This window comes from Gorilla gorilla, chromosome 10, assembly GCF_029281585.2.
Source record: "Gorilla gorilla gorilla isolate KB3781 chromosome 10, NHGRI_mGorGor1-v2.1_pri, whole genome shotgun sequence".
Classification (NCBI taxonomy): Eukaryota; Metazoa; Chordata; class Mammalia; order Primates; family Hominidae; genus Gorilla; species Gorilla gorilla.
The window spans coordinates 51,980,868-52,004,925 of NC_073234.2; the positions used below are offsets into that span (position 1 = coordinate 51,980,868).

General features: G+C 54.2%; 2 protein-coding genes across 3 annotated transcripts; one reads left to right on the forward strand and one right to left on the reverse strand.

The window, feature by feature from the left end:
• Window positions 1-266: 266 nt before the first annotated feature.
• On the reverse strand, window positions 267-8,180 carry DNAJC22 (DnaJ heat shock protein family (Hsp40) member C22). Of its 2 annotated transcripts, none has more exons than XM_004053102.5 (3): window positions 7,730-8,180; window positions 6,123-7,069; window positions 267-4,516 (listed from the first exon to the last, which is right to left on the reverse strand). In XM_004053102.5, exons 2-3 carry the CDS (start codon window positions 6,960-6,962, stop codon window positions 4,331-4,333), a joined length of 1,026 nt encoding a protein of 341 aa, XP_004053150.1. In that variant the 5' UTR covers window positions 6,963-7,069; window positions 7,730-8,180; the 3' UTR covers window positions 267-4,330. The 2 variants fall into 2 exon arrangements, with proteins under 2 accessions (XP_004053150.1, XP_055213272.1); XM_055357297.2 differs by lacking the exon at window positions 267-4,516 and adding an exon at window positions 4,524-4,671 and having other exon boundaries at window positions 7,730-7,863.
• Window positions 8,181-18,645: 10,465 nt separating this feature from the next.
• Window positions 18,646-23,434, forward strand: C1QL4 (complement C1q like 4). Its single transcript, XM_004053101.2, has 2 exons — window positions 18,646-19,892; window positions 22,607-23,434. Exons 1-2 carry the CDS (start codon window positions 19,356-19,358, stop codon window positions 22,784-22,786), a joined length of 717 nt encoding a protein of 238 aa, XP_004053149.1. The 5' UTR covers window positions 18,646-19,355; the 3' UTR covers window positions 22,787-23,434.
• The last annotated feature ends 624 nt before the right edge of the window (window positions 23,435-24,058 follow it).

Sequence of the window (24,058 nt, forward strand, 5' to 3'; positions counted from 1 at the left end):
AACTCCTGACCTCAGGTGATCCACCCACCTCAGCCTCCCAGAGTGCTGAGATTACAGGTATGAGTCACCACGCCTGGCCACAGCAACCCTTTTAAAGTAGATACTTGGCTCATACCTGTAATCCCCGCACTTTCGTAGGCCAAACGGGAGGGTGGGTTGAAACTAGAAGTTAGAGACCAGGTTGGGCAACATGGCAAGACCCCATCTCTACCAAAAAAAAAAAGAAAAAGAAAAAAAGTCAGGTATGGTGATGCCTGTCTGTAGTCCCAGCTACTTGGGAGGTTGAGGCAGGAGGATCACTTGGGCCCAGGAGTTCCAGGCTACAGTGAGCTGTGATCACCCCACTAAACTCCAGCCTGGGCAACAGAGCAAGACCCTGTCTCAATAAATAAATAAATGAAAAAACAATTTTTTTTTTTGAGACAGAGTCTCGCCCTACCACTCAGGCTGGAGTGCAGTGGTGCGATCTCAGCTCACTACCTCATCTCTGCCTCCCGGGTTCAAGTGATTCTCCTGCCTCAGCCTCCTGAGTACTTGGGATTACAGGCATGCCCCGCTGTACCTGGCTAATTTTTGTATTTTTAGTAGAGATGGGTTTTCACCATGTTGGCCAAGCTGGTCTCAAACTCCTGACCTCAGGTGATCCGCCTGCCTTGGCCTCCCAAAATGCTGGGATTACAAGCGTGAGCCACCGCGCCCAGCCAAAAAATTTTTTTGAATAAAGTAGATACTATTATCTCAATTTTAAAGGAAACTAAGATTCTAAGAGGCTGAAGAAATAAAAAATATGACAACTAGAAAATAATGTAACCTGATTCAAATCCTGCTGTTGTTCTTCTGGCTCTAAAACTCATGCTCAAGGATGAAAGACAACTCATAGGCGAGGGAAAAATATCTACAACACATATTACGAGGGTTAAGGTTTCTAACATGCAAGGATTCCACCAAACTAGATTTGAGAGCGACAAATAGGAACACAACTTTAGAATAAATAGAGAATATGATGAAGCAATTCACTGAAGAGAAAATCCAAATGCCCAATAAAGATTTGAAGAGATGCTGAACTTCATTAGGCGTCAGGGAAATGCAAATTAAAGTAATTAGATACTATTTCTCACGATCATCTCGACAAAAGTTTAAAAGAGTGGTAACATTCCAGGCCAGTTACAAAGAAAATGCCAGTTTCTTGCACTTGGTGAAAGTCTAAACCGTTAAAACGTTTTTCAGAAGAAATCTGATACAATATCAACCAAATACATTTGTTTGAGGCAGGGTCTTGCTGTGTTGCCCAGGATGGAGTGCAGTGATACCATCACAGCTCACTGTAGCCTCAACCTCCCAGGATCAAGCAATCTTTCCACCTCAGCCTCCCAACTAGCTGGGACTACTGGCACATGCCACCACACCTAGCTAATTTTGTGTTTGTTTGTTTTGTTTTTTTAGTAGAGATGAGGTCTCACTAGGTTGCTCAAGCTGGTCTTGAACTCCTGAGCTCAAGCTATCCTCCCACCTCAACCTCCCAAAGTGCTGGGATGCCAGGCCTGAGCCACCATGTGTGGCCCAATATGATATCAATCAAAATTGTAAAAAACATGTTCTCTCTTCGACCCTATTTATCACTTATTGGGATATAGCTTCAACAAAAAACAAAAAGCATCAGTACATATATTCAAAGATATTTATTGTAGCCTTGCTTATGCTGGAAAAATAAGAACTGCTTATCAGTAGTTCCCATTTGAGTAAATTAAAATATATCCATATTTTGTAAAAAAAAAAAAAAACAAAAAAACTCCATAATACAATTTGAGAACAGTGGCCAGGTGTGGTGGCTCATGCCTGTAATTCCAGCACTTTGGGAGGCCAAGGCGGGCAGATCATAAGGTCAAGAGATCGAGACCATCCTGGCCAACATGGTGAAACCCCATCTCTGCTAAAAATACAAAAATTAGCCGGGCGTGGTGGCAGGTGCCTGTAATCCCAGCTACTCAAGAGGCTAAGGCAGGAGAATTGCTTGAACCCAGGAGGCAGAGGTTGCAGTGAGCCAAGATCCAGCCTGGGTGACAGAGCAAGACTCCATCTCCAAAAAAAAAAAAAAAAAAGAGAGAGAGAGAGAATAGAGAGAATAGTCGTCAACATAATTCCACTTTATTTATTTATTTATTTTTATATTTTTGAGACAGGCTGTCACCGTGTCACTCAGGCTGGAGTGTAGTGGTACGATCTCAGCTCACTGCAGCCTCCACCTTTTGGGTTCAAGTGATCTTCCCAATCTCAGCCTCCTTAGCTGGGACTACAGGCGCACCCCACAACACCTGGCTCATTTTTGTACTTTTTGTAGAGATGGAGTTTTGCCATGTTGCCCAGGCTGGTCTTGAACTCCTGGGCTCAAGCAATCTTCCTGCCTTGGCTTGCCAAAGTGCTAGGATTATAGGCAAGAGGCACCATGCCTGGTCATAATTCCACTTTAAAAATGATATATATTACTCAGATTTAACATCCAGAAAGAAGAAAAAAATGGAAAGAATGCACACACACAAAGAGAGCAAGAAAGCTGCAGTAAAGGCACATAATTTAAAATCATGTTCCTGGTCTCCAATCTTCCTCTGCAAAGTGAGACACCCTGGGCCCTTTCTTTCACACCTGGCTAGTTACCTAGAATTGAATAAGGTCCCCTTGAGATGCTCTAGCCGCTGGTTCCCTAGGGTTCCCCAAAGTCCCCAAAGGGACATATGACATATAAAATCATGAATCTTTCTGAGTCCCCATAAAACAATGTTATCTGTCCCTCCTCCAATGTCCCAATACACTATTTACAGCTCTTATGACATTTAGTTCAAAACACTGAACAAGGGCTTTGATATCTGTTTACCTGTGTCATTATCTCCCATCAGATTGTATGCTTCTAGGAGTAGGGTATGTAGCCCAGAATCAGACCTCAAATACTGGGAAGACCTGAGAAGTCAGCCAGTCCAACCACCTATGTAAAGTCTGAGAGCTCTCCAAAAATTCTCCTCTAAGCAGAGGAGGAAGAACTACCCCCCACTCCACAGTAGCTTGTTCCCTTTTGGAGAAAGTGTAGCTGCTAGAAAGTTCTCCCATAAATGGAATGAAAATATTTTTCTCAAATTTTGAAATTTAATCCTAGTCTCACCCCATCTACAGAAAAGATCAAATCTCTCTTATCACAGGACAGCTTGTGAATACTAGAACCTTCATATTTTTCCTTCAATCTCCTAACATAGTGCTTTACACATTTATTTATTTATTTATTTATTTATTTATTTATTTATTTAATTTTTGAGACAGAATCTAGCTCTGCCGCCCAGGCTGGAGTAGAGTGCAGTGGCTCAATCTCAGCTGACTGCAACCTCCACCTCCCAGGCTCAAGTGATTTTCCTGCCTCAGCCTCCCGACTAGCTGGGGCTACAGGCATGTGCCACCATGGCTGGCTAAGTTTTGTATTTTTAGTAGAAATGGGGTTTCACCATGTTGGTTGGCCAGGCTGGTCTTGAACTCCTGACCTCAGGTGATCCTCCCACCTCAGCTTCCCAAAGTGTTGGGATTACAGGCGTAAGCCACTATGCCCTGCTGCTTTACACATTTAAAAAAACAGTTAAATAGTCTTTCTCCATCACACATCAATATATCATGGGTAGGATAAGGTGGTGTGTTCTCTAAAAGATATATTTTTTCTAATTAATTTTTTTTGATATATAATAGTTGTCCATACTCTAAAAGATATTTGATTGTTTTATAATATGCCTTTCACTCTCTGGTTTTAAGAAAAATTGTCAAGAATGCAATAGGCAAGAATTCAGAAATTCAGAATACAAACACATCCTTCTACCACAACCTTTTCTCACCCCATTGTTTTCTCATGTCCCCTGCAAGCAGTTTCTTTTCTTTTTTTTTTTTTTTTTTTTTTTTTTTTTGAGATGGAGTTTCACTCCTGTTGCCCAGGCTGGAGTGCAGTGGTGTGATCTCCGCTCACTGCAACCTCCGCCTCTCAGGTTCAGGTGATTCTCCTGCCTCAGCCTCCCAAGTAGCTGGGACTACAGGTGCCTGCCACCACTCCTGGCTAATTTTTTGTATTTTTAGTAGAGACGAAGTTTCACTATATTGGCCAGGCTGCTGGTCTCGAACTCCTGACCTCGTGATCTGCCCGCCTCGGCCTCCCAAAGTGCTGGGATTACAGGCATGAGCCACCACGCCCGGCCCCTGCAAGCAGTTTCTTTAACTCTGTTGGGATGCCATTCGTGGGCAAAGCTAGATTTGGGACAAGTTGCCCAGCTCTGCTAGGAAGAGTCAGTCCCCAGGGGGAAGTTTCTTTTCACCTCCGGGATCCCCAGGGCTTCCTGGGTTGACTCAGGACTTCATACGCAGCCTGGATCTCCAGGAAGTGCCTCTGTGCCTCCTCTGTCTGGTCCAGGTTGTGGTCTGGGTGCCAGACCTTCACTAGCTCCCGGTAACTCCGATTTATTTCTTCATTTGTCGCCCCTTCTGAGAGGCCCAAAACCTTATGGAAACAGAAGATGACAAATTAGAATCCCCCAAGTTGTCAGGGTACCTGGGCCTCTCCTTGCACCTTTGCTAAATCAGGCTATTATATCTCTAGAATTGGCTTCTACTTGCCCGTGGGAAAGGTCCAGCAGCTCAGGTTAGAATTCCAGCCTTATAGAGTAATAATAAAAGAAAAAAATTATTTTAGAAAAAAGAATTCCAGCCTTTTGAAACATAGACAAGCTCTAGATCTCATGGCAAGAGCCATTAACCACAACTGCCCATTTTCCAACCTGGAACTTCATATCCCTGGCAAGATCTCTTCCCCACAAAAGACATAAATGTATATATGTCCACCAAAGACATGTACAAGAAAGCTCATAGCAGCTTTATTTATAATAGCCCCAAACCATAAACAACCCAAATGTTCATTAACAATAGAGTGAATAAATTAACTGTGGTATAATCATACAATGGGATACTACACAACAGTGAAAACAAACAATTTACAATTGCAAGTAACAGGAGGAATAATGGTCGGGCGTGGTGGCTCATGCTTGTAATCCTAGCACTTTGGGAGGCCGAGGTGGGTGGAGCACCTGAGGTCGGGAGTTCGAGACCAGCCTGACCAACATGGAGAAACCCCGTCTCTACTAAAAATACAAAATTAATTTGGCGTGGTGACGCATGCCTGTAATCCCAGCTACTCGGGAGGCTGAGGCAGGAGAATCACTTGAACCCAGGAGGCAGAGGTTGCAGTGAGCTGAGATCGCGCCATTGCACTCCAGCCTAGGCAACAAGAGTGAAACTCCATCTCAAAAAAAAAAAAAAAAAAGAATCAAGAGGAATACATCTCATAAACATGATGTTGAATGAAAGATGAAAGATGCCAAATACAAAAGAACACATACGGGATGGTTCCACTTATTTGGAGCTCAAGAATGAGCAAACCTGGCTGGGCACGGTGGCTCACGCCTGTAATCCCAGCACTTTGGGAGGCAAAGGTGGGTGGATCACCTGAGGTCAGGAGTTGGAAACCAGCCTGGCCAACATGGCGAAACCCTGTCTCTATGAAAAATACAAAAATTAGCCGGGCGTGGTGGCACACGTCTGTAGTCCCAGCTACTCGGGAGGCTGAGGCAGGAGAATCGCTTCAACCCAGGAGGCAGAGGTTGCAGTGAGCTGAGATCGTGCCACTGCACTCCAGCCTGGGCTACACAGCGAGACTCCATCTCAAAAAAAAAAAAAAAGAAGAAGAATGAGCAAAACTAATGTATGGTGACGAAAGTCTGAATAGAAATGACCTCTGAAGGTGGGAGTATAGGCCGAGAAGGGGAATAAAAGAACCTTCTTAGTGCTGGAAATGTTCCATCCCTTGATCTGAGTCAGGTATACATAAAATTAGTGCAATTTATATATGCTGTACCTCAATAAAAAGTAAATAATATACACATATATTTTTCCTACTCACTAGTACAGCATCTGTAACCTTTGCCCATTGCACACAGATATCCAAAGAAGCCAGAATATCCTTCCAGCACCTGGCCAACAGACATAAGTACAGTACTTCCACATGAGGGCCACCAGAGCCACCGGACAGGACTGAGGGAAGAAAGCCTTACCTGGTAAGCCAGCTGACGCTTCTCATCCTGAAAACTGTGAACAAACTCATAGAGCTTCGCCCACTCCTGGAAGCAGCTGCTGTTGAAGCCAGTCTCCCCCATCAGTAGCCTCCAGATCCGGTAAGGCAGAAGGAGGACAAACTCCATGAGGCGGCCAAGAAGGGGGAAGAAGCTGAACCAATTCAAGAAGGAGCCAAAGGTTTCTGCCACATAGCTGAGGGTGGCAGCTGTGTTGCAGAGGGCACTGTATGCCAGTGGGCCTGTGAAAGCAAGGTAAGCCAAGCCCAGACGGTAGAGCCGCACACTGAGCGGCTCTGATGCCACCAAAGCTTTGTAGCGGCGATGTCTCTGAGCTGTAATGCTGGCGGCCACGCTAATGGGCAGTATGGCTATGGGGCGGCCATAGAAGATAGGTGAAGTGAGAAATGCTGCCCCCAGAGTGTTCTTAAAGTCTGAGGTCTGGTTGCCAACAGCAGCCACCAGCAAGACCCCTAAGCCAACTGCCAGTGGGAGGGCCACAATATAGAAGTTGACCATGGAAGAAAGGCTAATCAGTGCCACAAGGCCAAAATAGATGCCAACTATCACCTGGGCAGCAAAGCGAATGGGACTCAGAGGGGGTGTCACCCCTCTGGGGCTCTGCCTCTGTCCCTGGGCTCTGTTGGCCTGAGCTACAAAGCTTGGGAGCTTCCAGAACTCCCAGAGCCAGCCCAGCCCACCTCCCCCCAGGGTCAGCATCCAGAGCAGGGCATGGCTGTCCCTTCCCAGGTACAGGTGGTGGAGCCCAGCAGGGCCCCCCACAGCCCAGAGGGCATAGGTCACCAGGAGCCCCTTGGCCATCCTCTAGGGCAAAGGTCTCAGAACAAGTCCGGTTACTCGCAGCACAGAAGTCTCGGGGTCCTCTGTGAGACTCATGGCTGTCATGGCCCCAGAGTTATCCTTAGACCCTAAGAGATGGGAAAAAGTAGAGTCATAAGATGATGTCCAGGCTCCAACACAGCAACCATTTCTCTTTCCAATAAAAGTCGAGTACAGATCTGCCTGAGTCCCCAGTGCTATTTATCTCATATCCCTTGTCCTAGCACCTCAGTCCCATTCTTTACAACCACAGTGACTCCAGATTTAGAGGAGAAAGCTGTTTAAATTTCAGACTTCCCCTGAGACCAATGACCCCAAATGACTCATGGGGGGATGTGTGGAGGGGCAGGGCTGCATTGGATGCCTTTCCAAAGTTCCCACACATTTTGAAAGCCTCTGCCTTACCGCTGACTTAACTCCAACTGTGGCTGCCCTCCCACACCTGGCCCAGCCTTTAGCCACTCTCCTGCCTTCCTAACTCTCCAGGCCATGAGATTTTCCCACAGGTCAAACTTGAAAGGGGTCCTGAATTCCCTTTATTAAAATATCCTGGAAAACTTCGTTTGACCTAGACCTTGGCACCCCACAATTCAACCACCTCTTTCGGAGGCCGGCTTGGAAAGCCACTCCACAGCAGCTGGACGAATCCTCACAATATCAAACTGGACGCCAAGCGTGCCTGCCAGTGTCCCCTCTATCTGGAGCGACCACCAGCCAGCACCCGCTACTCCCAAATTAAGTGGCCGTACCTGGGTGCCCCGCTCCCAGACAGAGTCAGACCAGTCATTTCCTTTGACCACAGAGTGAAAATGGCCCGTCTCGCCCGGCTCCCACTTCCATCCAAATGGACTTTGTCTTTTGTGTCTGTTGTGTCACGGAAGTCCGGCTTCCCCAGGCCAGGCTCCTCCCCAGGGCCCTCCCCGGCCCCCTCGGGATCACATTCCCGCCTGGGACTCCTCCCGCCCGCCCTCGCGGGGAAACTCGGTGCAAGGCCTGCAGCTCCGGTGGGCTCAGTGCCCAGCCCGGGCCAAGCACCTCCCACACCACCGCACCATGGCCGCCAGGTGGCGCTGCCGCCGATGGAAGGGCGGGTCCGGGCGGTCCCCAGACACCTTGTGCGGGTACCGAGGCACAGCAGCACAGGACTGCCCCTATGGAGGGGCAGCCTGGCAGGAGCAAGGGACGCTCCTATCTGTAGTGCTAAAAAAAAGGATAAACTCCTGTAAATGCAAGAATACGTCCTTGATTACCTCTTCCCATCCCCACAAATTGAAAGGTGACTCCTCCCTCACCTCAAGCTGCACACGCTCCTGTCTTCACGCTCCGTTGACCTTCAAGACTGGATGGTTCCACCTCCAATTCCCTTAAGGCAGAGACATCCACGGACAGGCTGCAGTGAGGGACATCCAACCCAAGCTGTCCTCAACCCCCCACAGGGCTTGCTTGCCTCACCGGCCCACCTCCGAGCCTTCCAGTTAGGGGCTCTGCTTCTGCACCTGAGCCTGAGACCTGAGGAGCCTCCCAATCCAGGGCTGCTCTGTCCCGCGGGCTATGAACCAGAGGGAGAAACGGGAGCAGAGGGTTGGAGGGCAGGAGGCTCGACCAGGAGGGCGAGGCCGCAGCCCGAGGCTCGTGGTAGTCTGCCTTCCTGCGCCTCTGCGCTGCCACGGAGCTGCAATGCAAGACGCCTTCATTTCAATGTCCCGGGCTCCAATCCCGGGTTCTACTCCGTGAACTTGGCTAAGTCATGCAGCTTCTTGGGCCTCAATTTCCTTCTCTGGAAATCTCGTGGATCTCCGAGGTCCCCCAGTCTGGACTTGCGGGGGCTTCGGGGGACGGTCGGCCTCGCGGGTGTCACCTCCCGGCAGTAGGCAGAGCGCTTCCCTCCAAACGCCCTCAGCCCTCATCTCGGCCTGGAGAGGAAATGCTGCTCTCTATATGACCTCTTAGGGCTCACTGAGGGGCCTAGGCTGGGAGGGGCCCCAAAGCGACGCCTCAGACTGCTGGGGGCGGGGGCGGACAGGAGCGCTGAATAATGAATGAGACTTAATTGGGCCCGTACTGCGCGACGGCGCGCTAAGCTTTGCAAACAGCGCGGGCGGCGGCGGCCGCCGCTGGACAAACAAACTATCTCCCGGCTCAGGTGGTGGGGCGGGGGCGGCAGCCATACAAGGGAGAGGGAAGGGGCTGGCCGCCGGGGCACCCGGGGCCGCAGCGCGCCCCCAGGTTTACTGCCCGAGGAACACAGAAATGCCGGGCTGCGCTGGCGGCCCAGAGAGTGGGGGTCGGGAAGGGGCTCAGGGTTCGATCTCAGGAAGGGAGGAGTGGGGAGGGAGAGAAGAGGATTGTGCGGGGAGAGCCAGGGGCCCAAGGGCAATGTAAGCGCGAGGAAAAGCTGAAGAAACGAGTGGAGGGCAGAGGAGAGGGGAGAAGTGAGCGAGGAAAAAGCGCACCGGGGGAGGGGCGACGGGGTCGGGGGAGCGGGAGAAGAGCTGTTACCGGGAGGAAAGGGAAGAGCGATGGAGGAACAAGCGAAGGAAGGCGCGAGGGGCCGGGAGAAGAGGAATTGAAGAGTCAAGGAGAGGGATGGGAGGTGAACGGAATAAGAACGAGGGGGCGGCAGGGCGGGGGGAGGCGCCCCTGCCTCCGCCTCGCCCTGCAGCGCTCCCGGCCTAGCGCTCTCTCCAGCCGCCCGCACTCACTTTGTCACAATTACGGGGCCGTCACTCCGCCCGGATTGTTTTCCCCAAATCGTTGTTCTATAAACTGGTGCAGAGTGGGAGGTGGGGGGATCTGACAAACCGCAGCGAGAGGAAAGGGTCTGAGCTGTGGTGCGGGGCGCGGTGGTGCATTTACCCGCAAACTGGCCCCGCGTGGGCGGAGGAATCCAAAAAACCCACGCAGGAATTCTGGTTGCTGCCCCAGCTTCGTCGCTGACCCCGCTTTTAACTTTTTGGCTATTCTCAGCATCGGCTGCCTCGGTTTCCCCAGCAGAGCGTGACAAGGATCGGAGGCTGGGGTGGTGGAGGCGCTTGTAGGTGGGGTCCAAACTTTCCTGCCTGTCCCATTCTGTCTTGTTCTTTACTATCCGGGTCTCCCCGGCGGGGGATGGGTGGTCTATCCCAGCCCAGCGGTCCTCAGAGCGACCTCGAGTGCCTTCTTCCCCCGTGAGTGAGGCTTCTGCCCTCACCCGGTCTGGGCCATCTCCTACCCCGCCTGTGCCCTCCGACCCTCTGCCCTGCGCCGCCCGGTGTCCCAGACTTTCAATTCGGCAAACATACGTTGCGCGCCCACTGAGTGCCAGCGCTGAGCCAGCCTCACCCCGCCGCCTCTCCCCCCCGCCACCCGCCCCTTCCCGGCCGGCCCGGCCTGTCGGCTCCGTGACAGCAGCCGCCGAAGCCCCGGCCCCGCGGGAGCGGCCGGAGAGGAGCCGCCGCATGGCTGGCTCCGACACTGGCCTCCCCGGCGGCTCCAGGGGCAACGAAGGGTGGCGGCCGCTGAAGCGAGACTGGAGCCTGCCGGGGGAGTTGGCAGGGCTGAGCGGGGGAGGGGGAGGCCCTGGGCGGGCTTCTCTCTGGTTCTCTAAGGCCTGTCGTTCTCATTCCGTCACCCTCCGGTACCGCCCGGGTCCCGACCCCTCCTGGCTTCGCGAGCCTGGGACGTGGTAGGCTCCCCACGCCCCCTCCCCCAGTCCAGGTGATTTACACGCGGGCTCCGCGAAGCGGCCGCTTCCCAATCAGGAATATCGACCCCGGGCGGGGCCCCCGGGCCGCATCGATCCCTCTAAGGCTCGGGATTTAAAAATGTCAAATTTGCCTTTTCCAGGCGGGCGGAGGGGGCGGGGGCCAGGCGGAGGGAGGTTGGGAGGAGGGAGGGACAGCAGGGCATCGACCAGGCGTCTGTGCCCAGAATGTGAAGTGACCCGCGCGTGCCCGAGCCCTGACACGGTGTGACCATCCTTGGGTTAGCAATCACCTCTGGATGGGGGCAGGAAGAAAGCCCTCCTCCTTCTCCTACTCCAGTGTCCGTGGGGTATTCTGCTGGGCTGGTGTATTCTTAGAGAGAAGAGCCCCAAGAGGAACAAAGAGAGAGACCCCCAAAATGTAGGAAGACAAATTTGGAAGATTCCTAAATGTGGAAATATGCAGACACAAAGGAGGGTACAAAGCCTGGGCGCCCTGACTCACACCTGTAATCCCAGTACTTTGGGATGCTGAGGTGGGTGGATCACCTGATATCAGGAGTTCGAGACCAGCCTGGTCAACATGGTAAACCCTGTCTCTACTAAAAATTAAAAAAAAAAAAAAAAAAAAAAAAAAGCCGGGTGGAGCCTGTAGTCCCAGGTGTTCAGGAGGCTGAGGCAGAAGAATCTCTTGAATCCAGGAGACGGAGATTGCAGTGAGCCAAGATCGAGCCACTGCGCTCCAGCCTGGGAGACAGAGTGCGACCCCGAAAAAAAAAAGAAGAAGACGTTTACAGAGATAAATATACAGAAGCTCCAGGAGATACCCTAGCCCCAAGGAACAACAAGACAAAGGGAAGGGGTCTTGCTGAACAAAACAGGGGGCCAGAGATCCAGAGTCAGCCCAGCTCTCTGCTCTGTAAACCCAGGAGGTTCAGGGCTGGGAGGAGGCCAGGTTCAACTTCTTGGTGTTTTTGAGAATGAGGCTTGGGAGTGGAGACCAAGCCAAACTGAAGAGAGTTATTATGGAGAGGAATTAGAGTGCAGTTAGCATTATCCTCCCAAGGCATAAACTAGTAATTAACTTGGACTTGAGACCCAAAAGGTTAGGGTCTCCGAGGCTGCTAGTACAGGCTCCAAAGAGATAGGCTGCCTTGGAGGTCTGAAGGTCAGCCTCTTTCTTCCTGAGCATCACACAGGCATCTGCTCAACATCTACCAACTCCTCTCTGGCCACCACCAGCCTAGGTAGGCCACATGGGTTGGAGATCACATCTCACATTTGGAGACCTCGTGTATGTGTATGTGTAGGGGTATGGGCTAGACAACTCTGGCAGTAATCACTTTGTTCCCCAGGGCACAGCAGCTAGGTGTCCAAACTTTGGCAAAAAAAAAAAAAAAAAAAAAAAAAAAAAAATCCACTACTTTCAAAACCCTTGGGGTAGGGATGTTAGTGGTGAAGGTGCTGGAAGGGAGCAGCTGTCCTGACCAGCACTCTCACAGTTAACATCTAGCACCACCGCCATCCCCCACCCCAGCAGCACACCTCAGCTGTCACTGTGCGCACTGCCATTTCCTCCATAACTGGAGACAGAGCTGACAGCCAGCTGGGGGGTAGTGGGGAGACGGACACACAGGGAGGGGTGGTGGCTCATCCTCAGACGGGAATTTCACACCTCCACTGACAAAATCATACTGACACATACCTGGTACTGACACACACAGTCACTGACCCCCCACGTGCGATCCACATTCATCAATCCCTGTCATACACACCATCTCTGAGTGCACAGTCACGCACAATTTCTCAGAGGTCAGGCCGAAGCGCCTAGTCTTGAGACCTGCCTAATACCCTTCCTTGACATCTCAGACCTTAAATCACCTAACCCCAGAAGAGGGCTTAGGTCCCCGCTCTTGCTTCCCAGCCAGGGCCAGCTCCAACAACTGGGAGGCCGAGCTCAAGGAAGTCAAGTCCCAGGGTCAAAGCGAAGGACCAGGAGCAGATGGAGCAGTGGGACTGTTAAACGCTTGCCTTAGCCCCCTCCTGCTACTGGCCTCTTTCCCGGCACGTCCACTCGCAGCCCGCCCGGCCCGCCACCCGCCTGTCAGTCGAGTGATGAATGCGCGCTCGGGGCCACGGGCCCCCCTGCAGTCGTTCATCACTGCCAGCACCGCCCACCCCTCTGCCTCCCGCCGGGAGGGCTAAGCGGCCGGGGCTGTAAGAGCCCCTCACCCCCCATCTTGACCACTAATTGTCAGATTGAGATGTTGATTTGTCAGCTGGGAGCTAGCGCCAAAGAATCTGCAGTAAAACCTGGACTCCTTGAACTCCCTCTCGGGTCCCCTTGGGTTCGCCAGGACTTGGAGCCTTTTTTGAGCGGATGCGGACTGGTTGGATTTCACTGAACCGAGCGGGCATAGAAGCGCAGTGTCATTCAAAGCCGGCAGGAGGCGCGCCAGGCTAGAAACCCTTGGTTTCCCTAGGAGGGGTCGCCCTGGGCCTGGTTCCATCTGTACCTGCCGGACCTCTAAGGCTTGGTTCCCAGCTTCCCAGCAGGGGGCGCCCTGGACCCTGGGCCTCCGTTCTCCGCAGCTTTTGTTCCCTCTTCCCCACTGGGAGGCCCCAAGCCGCTAGCCCCAGTTTCCCTTCGGGGAGTGCCCGGGGCCATAATCCCCCACCCTTCGGCCAATGCCTCAGGCCACAGTCCTCCACTGCCCCGCAGGAGGCGCTCCTGCCGCAGGTCCGCGCTCGCCCTGTCCTGGGCGCCTAGGCTGCAGCCGCACCCCGCCCTCTCCCGGGCCGGGCCCAGCAGCTCCCTGGGCGGCCGGCTGAGTGACGGGCGGCCCGTGATTATGCGGAAGGGGGAGCGGGGTGCGCCGCGGGCGGCAGCGCTGACCCTTCACATTTCCGATCCGCCGGGACCCTCATCCATCCGAAGCTGCTCTTTGTCTGGCCGCCTAATTGCCGGCGGACAGGATGGATGGCGGGACCGACAGCCGCGGAATCCCTAATAAAGGCCGCGGCCGCCGGGGAGGGAGTGCAGGAGGGAGGGGGAGCAAGAGGGAAGGGATGGAAGAAGATGGGAGGAAGCACCGGGCAGCGGTCTCCGGCTCCGAGAGGCTGCGTGCGGCGCTCACTGAAGTCCAGCCCGCCTGGGGTGCTAGTTCGGGGTCCAGGTCCGGGTGCGGTGGGTTGGGGCTCGTTAAGTGTCCTGCTCGTCAGAGAAAAGCTGGGGACCCCAAGCAGAAAGAGCATCCTAGGGCCTTCCTCGCTTAGCCAAGCCCTCGAGACTTGGAGCTTAGCACTACCTCCTGGTCTCGGGGTTCTCATCAGTATGCGCCCCTACCTCAGCTTCCCGCACCCCACCCGCCTCCTTTCACCTGTGGGTCTCCCAGACCCGGAGTCAATATCCCAGAGGAGAAATGAGGGGTCTGACAGCTCTCTGTGCAGCCGATCCCCACATTTCATTAACTGGAGGCTGGAGCTGGCAAGCGGTGGAGGCAGAGGGGGGCACAAAGGGAGGTGGAGGAGTCAAAGGCTAGGAGCAGCACCTGGCCAGGGGTGGAGGGCTGCCGAAGTAAGTCAGCAACAGCTCTGGCCTGGCAGACACCTTGGAAGCAGTCTTTACCCACTCTCTGAGAAGCCAGGAGCTTGTCTTCAGCCCTGTGGACCCTGGTGCGACACTTTGAACTTAAGGTTGCACTGAGTTTTAGTGCCAGAGGCACTGGCTGATGAGTGGGAGCCCTGGGCCTGGCCCTGATGGCAGAGGCAGGAGGGTAGTCTCTGCAAGGAGGCAAACCATGAGCAGGTTCTTGGGCTGGGACGGTTTTCCCAGCTGCAGTCGGAGAACAGCCGGCTTCAGGCTTCCCTTTTGTCCCTTAAGCAAATTTTCCTTGACTCTCTTCGTTTTCCTTTGCCTTCCTTTTTCTCTGCCCTCTCTTCCTCCATCTGGACAGTTGTTCTCTGAAACTAACCTTGGCCATCCTTTAGCCAACAGTTGAGCACCTGTTGGGCATCATGCTTAACAGTGTCAGGGTGGGGGTTGGGGGATACACGGAGCCAAGACCCAACCCTTTTGGCCTCACATACAAAAGTCTCCTGGAAGCCATTCAAATCTCACTGCCCACTCCTGGCCTGCCTCTCTCACTCTTCCACTGCCTTGGGTGCCATTTGTCTCCTCTAGGGAACTGAGAAGGAAGCCAGGAGGTCATAACTCTAATTCCAGGACTATCCCTTACAGTGTGATAATGGACAAGCCATTTCCCCTTTCTGGGCCCCAGTTTTTTTATCTTTAAAATGGGGACAATAGATCTAACTCTAAAGGGTGCTGTGAGGATGCAACGAGAAGTTGCATGTTAAAGCCCTAAAATACAATAAGGACTCAATAATGTTGTTTCCCTTTCCATGCCGTCCCCTGTCCTCTCACGTGGATTCCCTTGTCTTCATACTAGAGGATTGCTACCAGGCAACCCAGGCTGCTTCCAGATCCATGTGATCTTCAATGTGGGAGTTGAAAGCCAGAGTGTGGGAATGAGTAGGGAGAACCACACTGTGACGGGCCCTGAAGGGGAGGAAGGAGAGAGTGCAAGGAAAAAAAAAAGTGTTTCCTTAGATCTTGATAAAATGTCAGGCAGCGAGGAGGTTTCTCTTCTCTTACTGATGAGGAAACTGAGGCACGTTCAAGTGATGCAGGCATATCATGCTGCTGGAGCCTTCCCTCCCAAGGGCCTTCTATTGCTCACCTCTTCACCCCCTTTCTTCCCTTGAGGGGGTCTGGGTCAGTGACAGTAAGTGTGAGAGAAGGAACAAAAAGAGAGAACTTTCAAGGAGCCAGGACCTTTCCACTAGACTTCATAAAATTTTAACATGAAAACTTCCGCAGAGTAGAAGGCACATATCACATGCAAATCATATGCTAATCACATGCTAATCCAAAGTCTGGTCCTCAGAACTCTGACACACACCTAGCTATAGCCCTGGGGGGGATTCTGGGGATGCCCCTGGGTTCCAGGACAGGTGAGGGAGGCATTCCATTTAGGGTCAGTTTATGGAGTTAAAATTCATTTTAGGATTGAAGAGGAGTCAAGTATATAAATTGGGGTTAGGGTCAAGGTTAATGCAGAGTCAAGGACAGACTGGTCTGTCTGAAGGCTGCATTAACCTTTAAATGGGGGAGCCTAGGAAACTGTTAAAGGCTTCCTCTCCTCTCCCCTCCCCCTGCCAACTCTGCCCCCCACTTCCACTGCCCCTTCTTTGTCCTGCAGCACACCCTTCTCTACCTACTTCCCATTCCCAACCATACCACCTCCCTGGGGCTTCCCAGTTTGGCTGCCAGAGGAGTTCTGGGAAAATTGTCCCAGACCCTGGCCTGGGCCCCAGCATTGCCTCGAGCCCAGACACTTGGCTTCTGGCCCCAGGTGCACAGGCTGGCCTTGGCCCCACCGAGGTCCCTTCTTGGCAGAATGTGGCAGCTGCAGGGGAAGCAATAAGGACCTGGTGAGCTGGCAGCTTCATTCCAGAGTGTGGGAAAAGAGCAACAGAACATGAATAAATTCATGGAGCTTGCCCCTCAGCTCCCAGTGAGCCAAGCCGGCTCCCCCCACCACACAGATCCGCTGCTGCCTGCAGCCCTGCTGGTCACCACATCTCACAGCCTGGGCTGGGGATGGGAGGAAAAGGGAAGCTCTAGAGAGAAGAGGACTGGGACCTGAAAGGGGCTGAGGTGAGGGACTTAAAAAGGGGACCTTGGTGAGTAGAATGAGTGGAATGAGGAGCATGGCTGGGCAGAGGGGTCTCTGGTGAGTGGAGGGAGGGAAAAGGGAGGGAGAGGAGTCAGGACCTGGGGTGGATGGGGCCAGAGGATCAGGCAGGGGAGGCTGGTGTGAGCCTGGGCCTGCTCTCTGATCCATCCATCATCCAGCCTGGGGGAGCAGATCCGGAATTAGACATGCAGAGGGCTGACACGGCCCTCAGCCCCCCGAGGAAGACAAATGGTGACAAAGACCTTGAATAAAATTTGTATTTATGGTTGGAGGAGGAGGCCCCTCCCCCACTGACTGCCAATCCTTTCTCTCCCACTCCTTGCAGACATGTAGGGGCCTCCCCCAACCCCCAACACAGGCCCAGCCTTAGGAACCTCTCTCTCCCAGCATCATTATGAGGCGGGGGTCGGGGGTGCAAGGAAGGAGTACAGAAAACAAGAGAGGAGGAAATCACTCTCCATCCAATAATCATGTCCTGGTGTGCCCTGTGCCCTCCATCTTACACAATGTACTCCCATACATGATAGTCCTGGCTTATCCTGGTCTCTAAGAGGCCTTTGCAGCTGCTCACCTCCAGGGTCTCCAAATGCCCCCACTTTTTACCAGTCCTAGAACCTGTTTTCCTAGCCTCTGGGGTCCCTGTGAGCAAGACATTTTCCCCAGAAGGCCCAGGCCCTAAGAGAGGATGCAGCCAGTAGCTTTTTCTCTGGACTCTGATCTAGCAATGCCTGTGTCTAGCAATGTCTTGGCCGCTCTGAAAGACAGATACAGTCCCCTCTTACAGGAGGGTGCCTAGCACCTAATCTGCATTTTACTTACATTAATTTGCATGGCCAACTTCAACCCCCACCCCAAATACCCATTATGTGGGATCCAACTTCTCTGGGTTTCATCTAACAACAAACTCTTGAAGAAGGAGGAAGGGGCAGAGACTCCTGGGACTGGATAAGTCTGGGACCAGGGCAGGGGTGGCATTGGGCTGAGCTGGGCAGGGCAAATGAGAAGACAGCTGTCTTCTGACTTCCTCTCTGTCCAGTAAAGTCCTTCATTCTCAGTCCCAAGTTAGGAAAAATGGCATTTGTGGGCTCCAAATTGAGGGACTAGGAGGAAGACAAATACAAATACCTCCCTTCAAACAGCCCTCACATATACATACACAAAGACAACACACAATCCACAATCGCACTCACCCAGGGACACACAGGGCCAGGATCCCATGGCCACCTCCACACTTTGGAGCACACTGTCACAATGCACAGGCCCAGAGCCTAGCACTGCTGGCAGAGCCGCCCTGCCCCCGCGTCTTCCCCACAGTTGATATGTCACATTGGAGTCCAAACACGGACCTGGGTGTCTCTCTGCAGCGCGCCATTTACATTTCTCTCTCGATCTGTCAATCTGTCCCGGCTCTGTCTCTCTTCCTCTGTCTCTGTCTCTCCCTCTCCCCCTCTGGGGCTGTCAGTCCGTCTCTTTTCGAAGCTTTGTCTCTGTCTCTGCATCTCTATCTAGCTTTCCTTCTCTTTGATTTCTGTCGCTCCTTCTCTGATTTCTTGTCGGTTTCTTGCTTGCTCCCCCGGGCTGATCTGTTCTCTTATTTTCTCTCTCTCTCTCTCTCCACACACACACACACACACACACACACACACACACACACACACACACACACACACACACACCACACACACACACACACTCCGCTCCGCGCCCCAATACTGAGGGGTGGGGGTAGGGTTGGCTAGAGATTTGCCTTTTCCAGTTCAGGCCAACTAGTATCAGTTGAATCCTTTACCACGTTATTCGGTCACGGGCGCTGAGGTGCGTGGGGTGGTGAATTTCTATCTTTTCTAGCCCTTCTTATTTTGTTTTCTGTTTGTTTGTGAGGTCCCTCCCCCTCATTTTAGCTCGGGAATCTACCCCTGTCTTCTCTGCGTGTTTGTATCTTGACCCCTCTTTATCCCATCGCTGTTTTGGGTTTCCTCTGGCCTCTGAGAATGCCAAACTCCGGGTAAAGGGTGAAAGTAAAGATACAGCGGGGGCCGCGAAACCCTGAAGAACCCGCTCAGAGCCGGGAAGGAACCTAGGGGCAGTGGGGGAGTGGAGGGGAGGCGGGGAGGACGTGGGTGGGGGCCGCTGCCTGCCCCGCCCCCGCACTTCCCACTCTGGGCACCAGGGGTCGCTCCGCCTCTGGCCGCTTATAGTGGCTCCCGCCGCGCGGCGCCTCATACCACCCGCGCCCGGGAGGGAGGGGAGGAAGGTTAGGGAGGCGGAGAGGGACCGCGCCCGCAGGAGAGAGGCGCGGGCCAGGGCTCTAGCAGGGACTGGGGCCGCGGCAGGGGTAGCAAGGTGAGTCGGTGCTTGCCAAGAGGCAGAGCGCAAAACCTACTAGGAGATCACGCCCGGTGAGCAGCACCCGCAGCTCAGAGCCCGGGACGTCCGGAGCGCGGGGAGCAGTCCCCTCTCCATCAGGGAGTGGTCTACCTGGGCAGTCTGGGACCCAGGCACCGCGCCATCCCTGAGAGAGCAGCGGTCTGGAGAGCAGGCATCTCAGATCCCTAAGAAACCAGCCGTCCGAGAAGCCGCGGATCTCAGGTGCCCAGGATCGTTAGGACTGAACGGGAGGGTACTAGAGGACCACTGGCTCTGGACCGTCGGGAGCTGCCCCTGACGTAACCCACGAGGGGCCTCCCCTTGACGGACGGCTTGGGGAGCGGCACCGCCGCGGCTGAGCCCGCAGAGGCAGGGTAAGGGGAGCGGGGGGCAGCCGTCGGGGGAGTGCAGACCCAGGCCCAAGGCGGGTCACCGCCTCCTGGCCCGCGGAGAGCCCCGGCCCCGGCAGCCATTGCGCCCAAGAGTGAGGAAGATTTGCTGGCCCTGGCCGCGTCGCGGCTGAGCCGCCGCAAGAGGGTGGCGGGCGCGGCCGTCGGAGTGGCCATGGTGCTGCTGCTGCTGGTGGCCATCCCGCTGCTGGTGCACAGCTCCCGCGGGCCAGCGCACTACGAGATGCTGGGTCGCTGCCGCATGGTGTGCGACCCGCATGGGCCCCGTGGCCCTGGTCCCGACGGCGCGCCTGCTTCCGTGCCCCCCTTCCCGCCAGGCGCCAAGGGAGAGGTGGGCCGGCGCGGGAAAGCAGGCCTGCGGGGGCCCCCTGGACCACCAGGTCCAAGAGGGCCCCCAGGAGAACCCGGCAGGCCAGGCCCCCCGGGCCCTCCCGGTCCAGGTCCCGGCGGGGTGGCGCCCGCTGCCCGCTACGTGCCTCGCATTGCTTTCTACGCGGGCCTGCGGCGGCCCCACGAGGGTTACGAGGTGCTGCGCTTCGACGACGTGGTGACCAACGTGGGCAACGCCTACGAGGCAGCCAGCGGCAAGTTTACTTGCCCCATGCCAGGCGTCTACTTCTTCGCTTACCACGTGCTAATGCGCGGCGGCGACGGCACCAGCATGTGGGCCGACCTCATGAAGAACGGACAGGTGAGATGCCCCTCCCCCCAACCCAGCTCAGACTGGTCGCTCTCTAGATCTCCCTGCACTCATCCCACAACCTGAGATTATTCCCCGAAACAGCGTCACTGAATCCAGGAACGCGAGGCTGCCAAGAACGATAGATGACTTCATTTACCCACAGAGGAAATTGGGGGCCAGAGAAGGAAAACCTTCTGCCTAGGGCCTCACGGAGTGTAGGAATGGTGTTAGAATTAGAACTCAGGACTCAAACCTGAGTGTCTCTGCAGCTGCGACCTCACATTGCAACTATGGGCAACACCAGATGTCTTTGGTGTCTCGCCCTGCCAACTCGCTTCTTTTCTCGTCCTGTCTTGGGCTATCCTTTCTTCTGCGGCAGCCCCCCTGGCCTTTGGGTCTCTCAGCCTTGCATTGGACCAACTAACTGGAGTCTAGGCTCCTTCGAATTAGAATGGAATCCATGTCTCAGGCAATAGGAAGTCAGCAGCTGTTCTCATGTTGAGGGCATTCGGGTTGGATGTTTGAGGAAAAGGTATAAAAGGAAGAAAACATTCGCTTGCTCACTTCACCTGCCGATCAGCTGTTCTGTTGCTCACCCCAGGGCTGGGGGCCTAGAACCACTTTGCCCTCAGCAGTCTGTGGCTTGGCAGCTCAAGGGTAGCCAGGTGGCTGGAATGAATGGATTTGGGGGAGGAAAGAGGCAAGGGACAGGTAGAATAGCCTTGGACCCTGGCCTGGTCTTGTAGGCCCCACACCCTCCCTAGCAATCTCTCAGTATCCAGGTTCCACAGTTTCCTGCCCTTGTGGGCAGTTGGAGTCACTGTTGCCTCTGTTTTCGGGGAATAGCCCCAAGGACTAAGCTCTAGCACCAAAATTTCACACATAGTGGGAACTAGAGGCCGCAGGTGTGGGGTAGGTGGGAGAAGGTGCCAGAGCTGCACAGGCTGCAGAGGGAGGTTGGGGCTGAGTGGTGACCTCTGGATGTCCCGCATGAAGGGGGTGGTGGCGACCCAGGAGCTTCAGGCCTGCAGGAGCCTGGTACCGCGGCAGCATCTACCTGCCCCCAGACCTGCTTTGGGATCTCATCCCAGCCGGGCTGCCCCAGGAACCCGGGGAAAGGGAGTGAGTGTGCGTCCTCATGGAGTGAAAGAATATGTATGTGTGTCAGGGAGTGTGTGTGAGTGCGGAGTGCGATGTGAGAGTAGAGCGGTGTCTATCTGCATATGACACCGAGTAGGTGTGCTTGGTCCATGCAGGGTATCTGGGAGGAGGTGGAGGGGGCCAGTGTGTAACTAATTCGTGCGGGTTTCAGAGGGGGAGGGGACTGCGCAGCTCCCACTCTGTATTCTTCGGCGCGGGCGCTGCGGCCCTGGGGAAGGTAAATAGTGATTAGAATAATGATGAATAATTAATGAGTTAATAACCAGCCCCTGTGGGACTCTCTAGAAGAGGGGGGCTGAAGGCCCGAAGCGACCGCCATGAGCCCGGAGGGGAGGAAGTGCTCCCTGTTCTGGCAGAAGACGACCCCCCACGCCTGGGCACCAGTGGGTGCTTGGTCGGGAAATCCGCGCCCACAGGCGAGAGCGCAACAGTGCACCTTATCATGGCCCGCACCCTATGCACACGCACAGGCACACCTATGCCCCACCAGTGGGGAAGCCAACCCTCCATGAGGACTGACAGGAGGTCCCAGCCGGTTCAGAATTTTAGAAATTATCCTATAGGCAAATTTTTATTTTATTTTATTTATTTTTTGAGACAGTTTCGCTCTTGTTGCCGAGGCTGGAGTGCAATGGCGCTATCTCGGCTCACGGCAAACTCTGCCTCCTGGGTTCAAGCGATTCTCCGACCTCGGCCTCCCGAGTAGCTGGGATTACAGACATGTACCACCACGCCCAGCTAGTTTTGTATTTTTAGTAGAGACGGGGTTTCTCCATGTTAGTCAGGCTGGTCTCGAACTCCCGATCTCAGATGATCTGCCGGCCTCGGCCTCCCAAAGTGCTGGGATTACAGGTATGAGCCACCGCGCCTGGCCGACAAATTTTATTTTTAAAATGAGAATAGTAATTTGAAAATGCATTAAAAATAATTTAAGAATGGAAACCACTGAGCCAGGCGCGGTGGCTCACGCCTGTAATCCCAGCACTTTGAGAGGCTGAGGTGGGTGGATCACCTGAGATCAGGAGTTCGAGACCAGCCTGGCCAACACAGTGAAACCCCGTCTCTACTAAAAATAGAAAAAATTAGCTGGGCGTGGTAGTGGGCGTCTGTAATCCCAGCTACTAGGGAGGCTGAGGCAGGAGAATCGCTTGAACCCGGGAGGTTGCAGTAAGCCGAGATCGTGCCATTGCACTCTAGCCTGGGCAAAAAGAACGAAACTCCATCTCAAAAAAAAAAAAAAAAAAAAAAAAAAGCAAACCACTCTTCTGAACACACTTCACATGTAGTAATTCACTTAATCTTAACACCCTATGAGGTGGGTTCTATTATTGTCCCTCACTTTATAAATCAACTCGAGGTCCAGAAAAGGCGTGGAATTTGCTCCGCGTCACACAGCTAGTGAATGGCAGAGCTGGAGCATCTCCGTGATGTCCTACCCTCCTCCCTGGTCCTCCCCAGCCCCTGCGGCGGCTGCCCGGCCGCCTTCGCACGCCCAGCTGCCCCGACCCCTCTCGTCACCCCAGCTCCACACAGAGCATGAGCAGGTTCTTCTCCCTCGATAGGTCCGGGCCAGCGCCATTGCTCAGGACGCGGACCAGAACTACGACTACGCCAGCAACAGCGTCATTCTGCACCTGGACGTGGGCGACGAGGTCTTCATCAAGCTGGACGGCGGGAAAGTGCACGGTGGCAACACCAACAAGTACAGCACCTTCTCCGGCTTCATCATCTACCCCGACTGAGCCGGCCCCGCCCCGTGCCCCCGCTCGCCCCTTCTCTCCCGTCCTCACCCACCTCCAGCCCGCCCCACCCGAGGCGCCACCCCACCCTTTGAGAGCCTGGAGGTGGGGTGGACCGTTCCGTTCCCGGAGGCGGCCTAAATGGGCGAACTCTTGGTGCTCAAGGGTATAAGTGGCCGGGAAGAGGAGGAGACCCGGCCAGAGGAGCAGAGCGACTTCCGGAGGGATCACCCACACCCAAGTGCGCGCTGGACCCCATAGGGGCAGAGGTCGTGGCTTTCTCTTTTGTACAGAGATGGGGAGCAGTTTTACTAGCGGGACTCAGAGGCCCAGAAAGCCGGAGGGAAGCCCCCGCAGCTTGTGAGGGAAATAACAGAAACAGGAGGAGCCCATTTAGGCAAGAGAAGACATTAAGACAGGGTAGTGCAGGTTCTCCGTCACGACAACTTTCTCTCGCCACCCTCTCGTCCCCTCATCTCCACTTTCAGGCTCAGGCTCCAGCCTTGGCAGCCTTCCTGTGAACTGGAGGAACCAGTGAATTCTTTCCTGGCATTTAAAACGCATTCTGTACAGTCCCCATTCCCCCCTATCCGGACTAGGCCCTGGGGCTACAGCTGCTGCTGCCTCTTCTAATAAAGTGAGGTTGGGGGATTGTGTGTGGCTGCTTAACTTGGTGCATAGACTGGGGGGAAAGTGGCTGACCCTTTCCCTCATTCCTCTAAAGGGCTCCTACCGTGCTGTCAGTCCCTGCCAGAGGCAAAGTTTTAGTTAATTCCAGGCAAGGCCTGCCTCTGGCAGAAAAGGGGTGTGTGTGTGTGTGCTTCTACTCTGCTATGGGGAGGAAGAAGGATGGTCTGTTTCAGGAGAGCTTTGGGGCCTCACGCTGTAGGTGGAGGGAGACACCAGCCTAACAAGGGAAGAGTCCAAAGGTCTGGGTCTGGTGCTTCTGCTTTTCTACCCAATGCATGCAGAGAGTTCTAGAAGAGGAGCTCTAGGGGGTGAAGGAGTCGTCTAGGGCTCCTGCAAGTTAAGTGGGACTGATGTCAAAAAGCAAGGGGAACAGGGGTTCCAATTGCCCACCAACATATTTACAGAGCTTGCGAGGGAGTGGGCTTGGCAGGAGTGGGAGGCTCAGAGCTTGCAAGGGGGTGGGCTAGGCAGGAGTGGGTTTCCTCCTTCCCTTTCAGGATTCAGGACGGCTTCTGGATGGGAGCCTGGGGGATCCCAAGAGCCCAGGGCTGGCCTCTGAGCTGGAGGACACTGCCATCCTGTGGG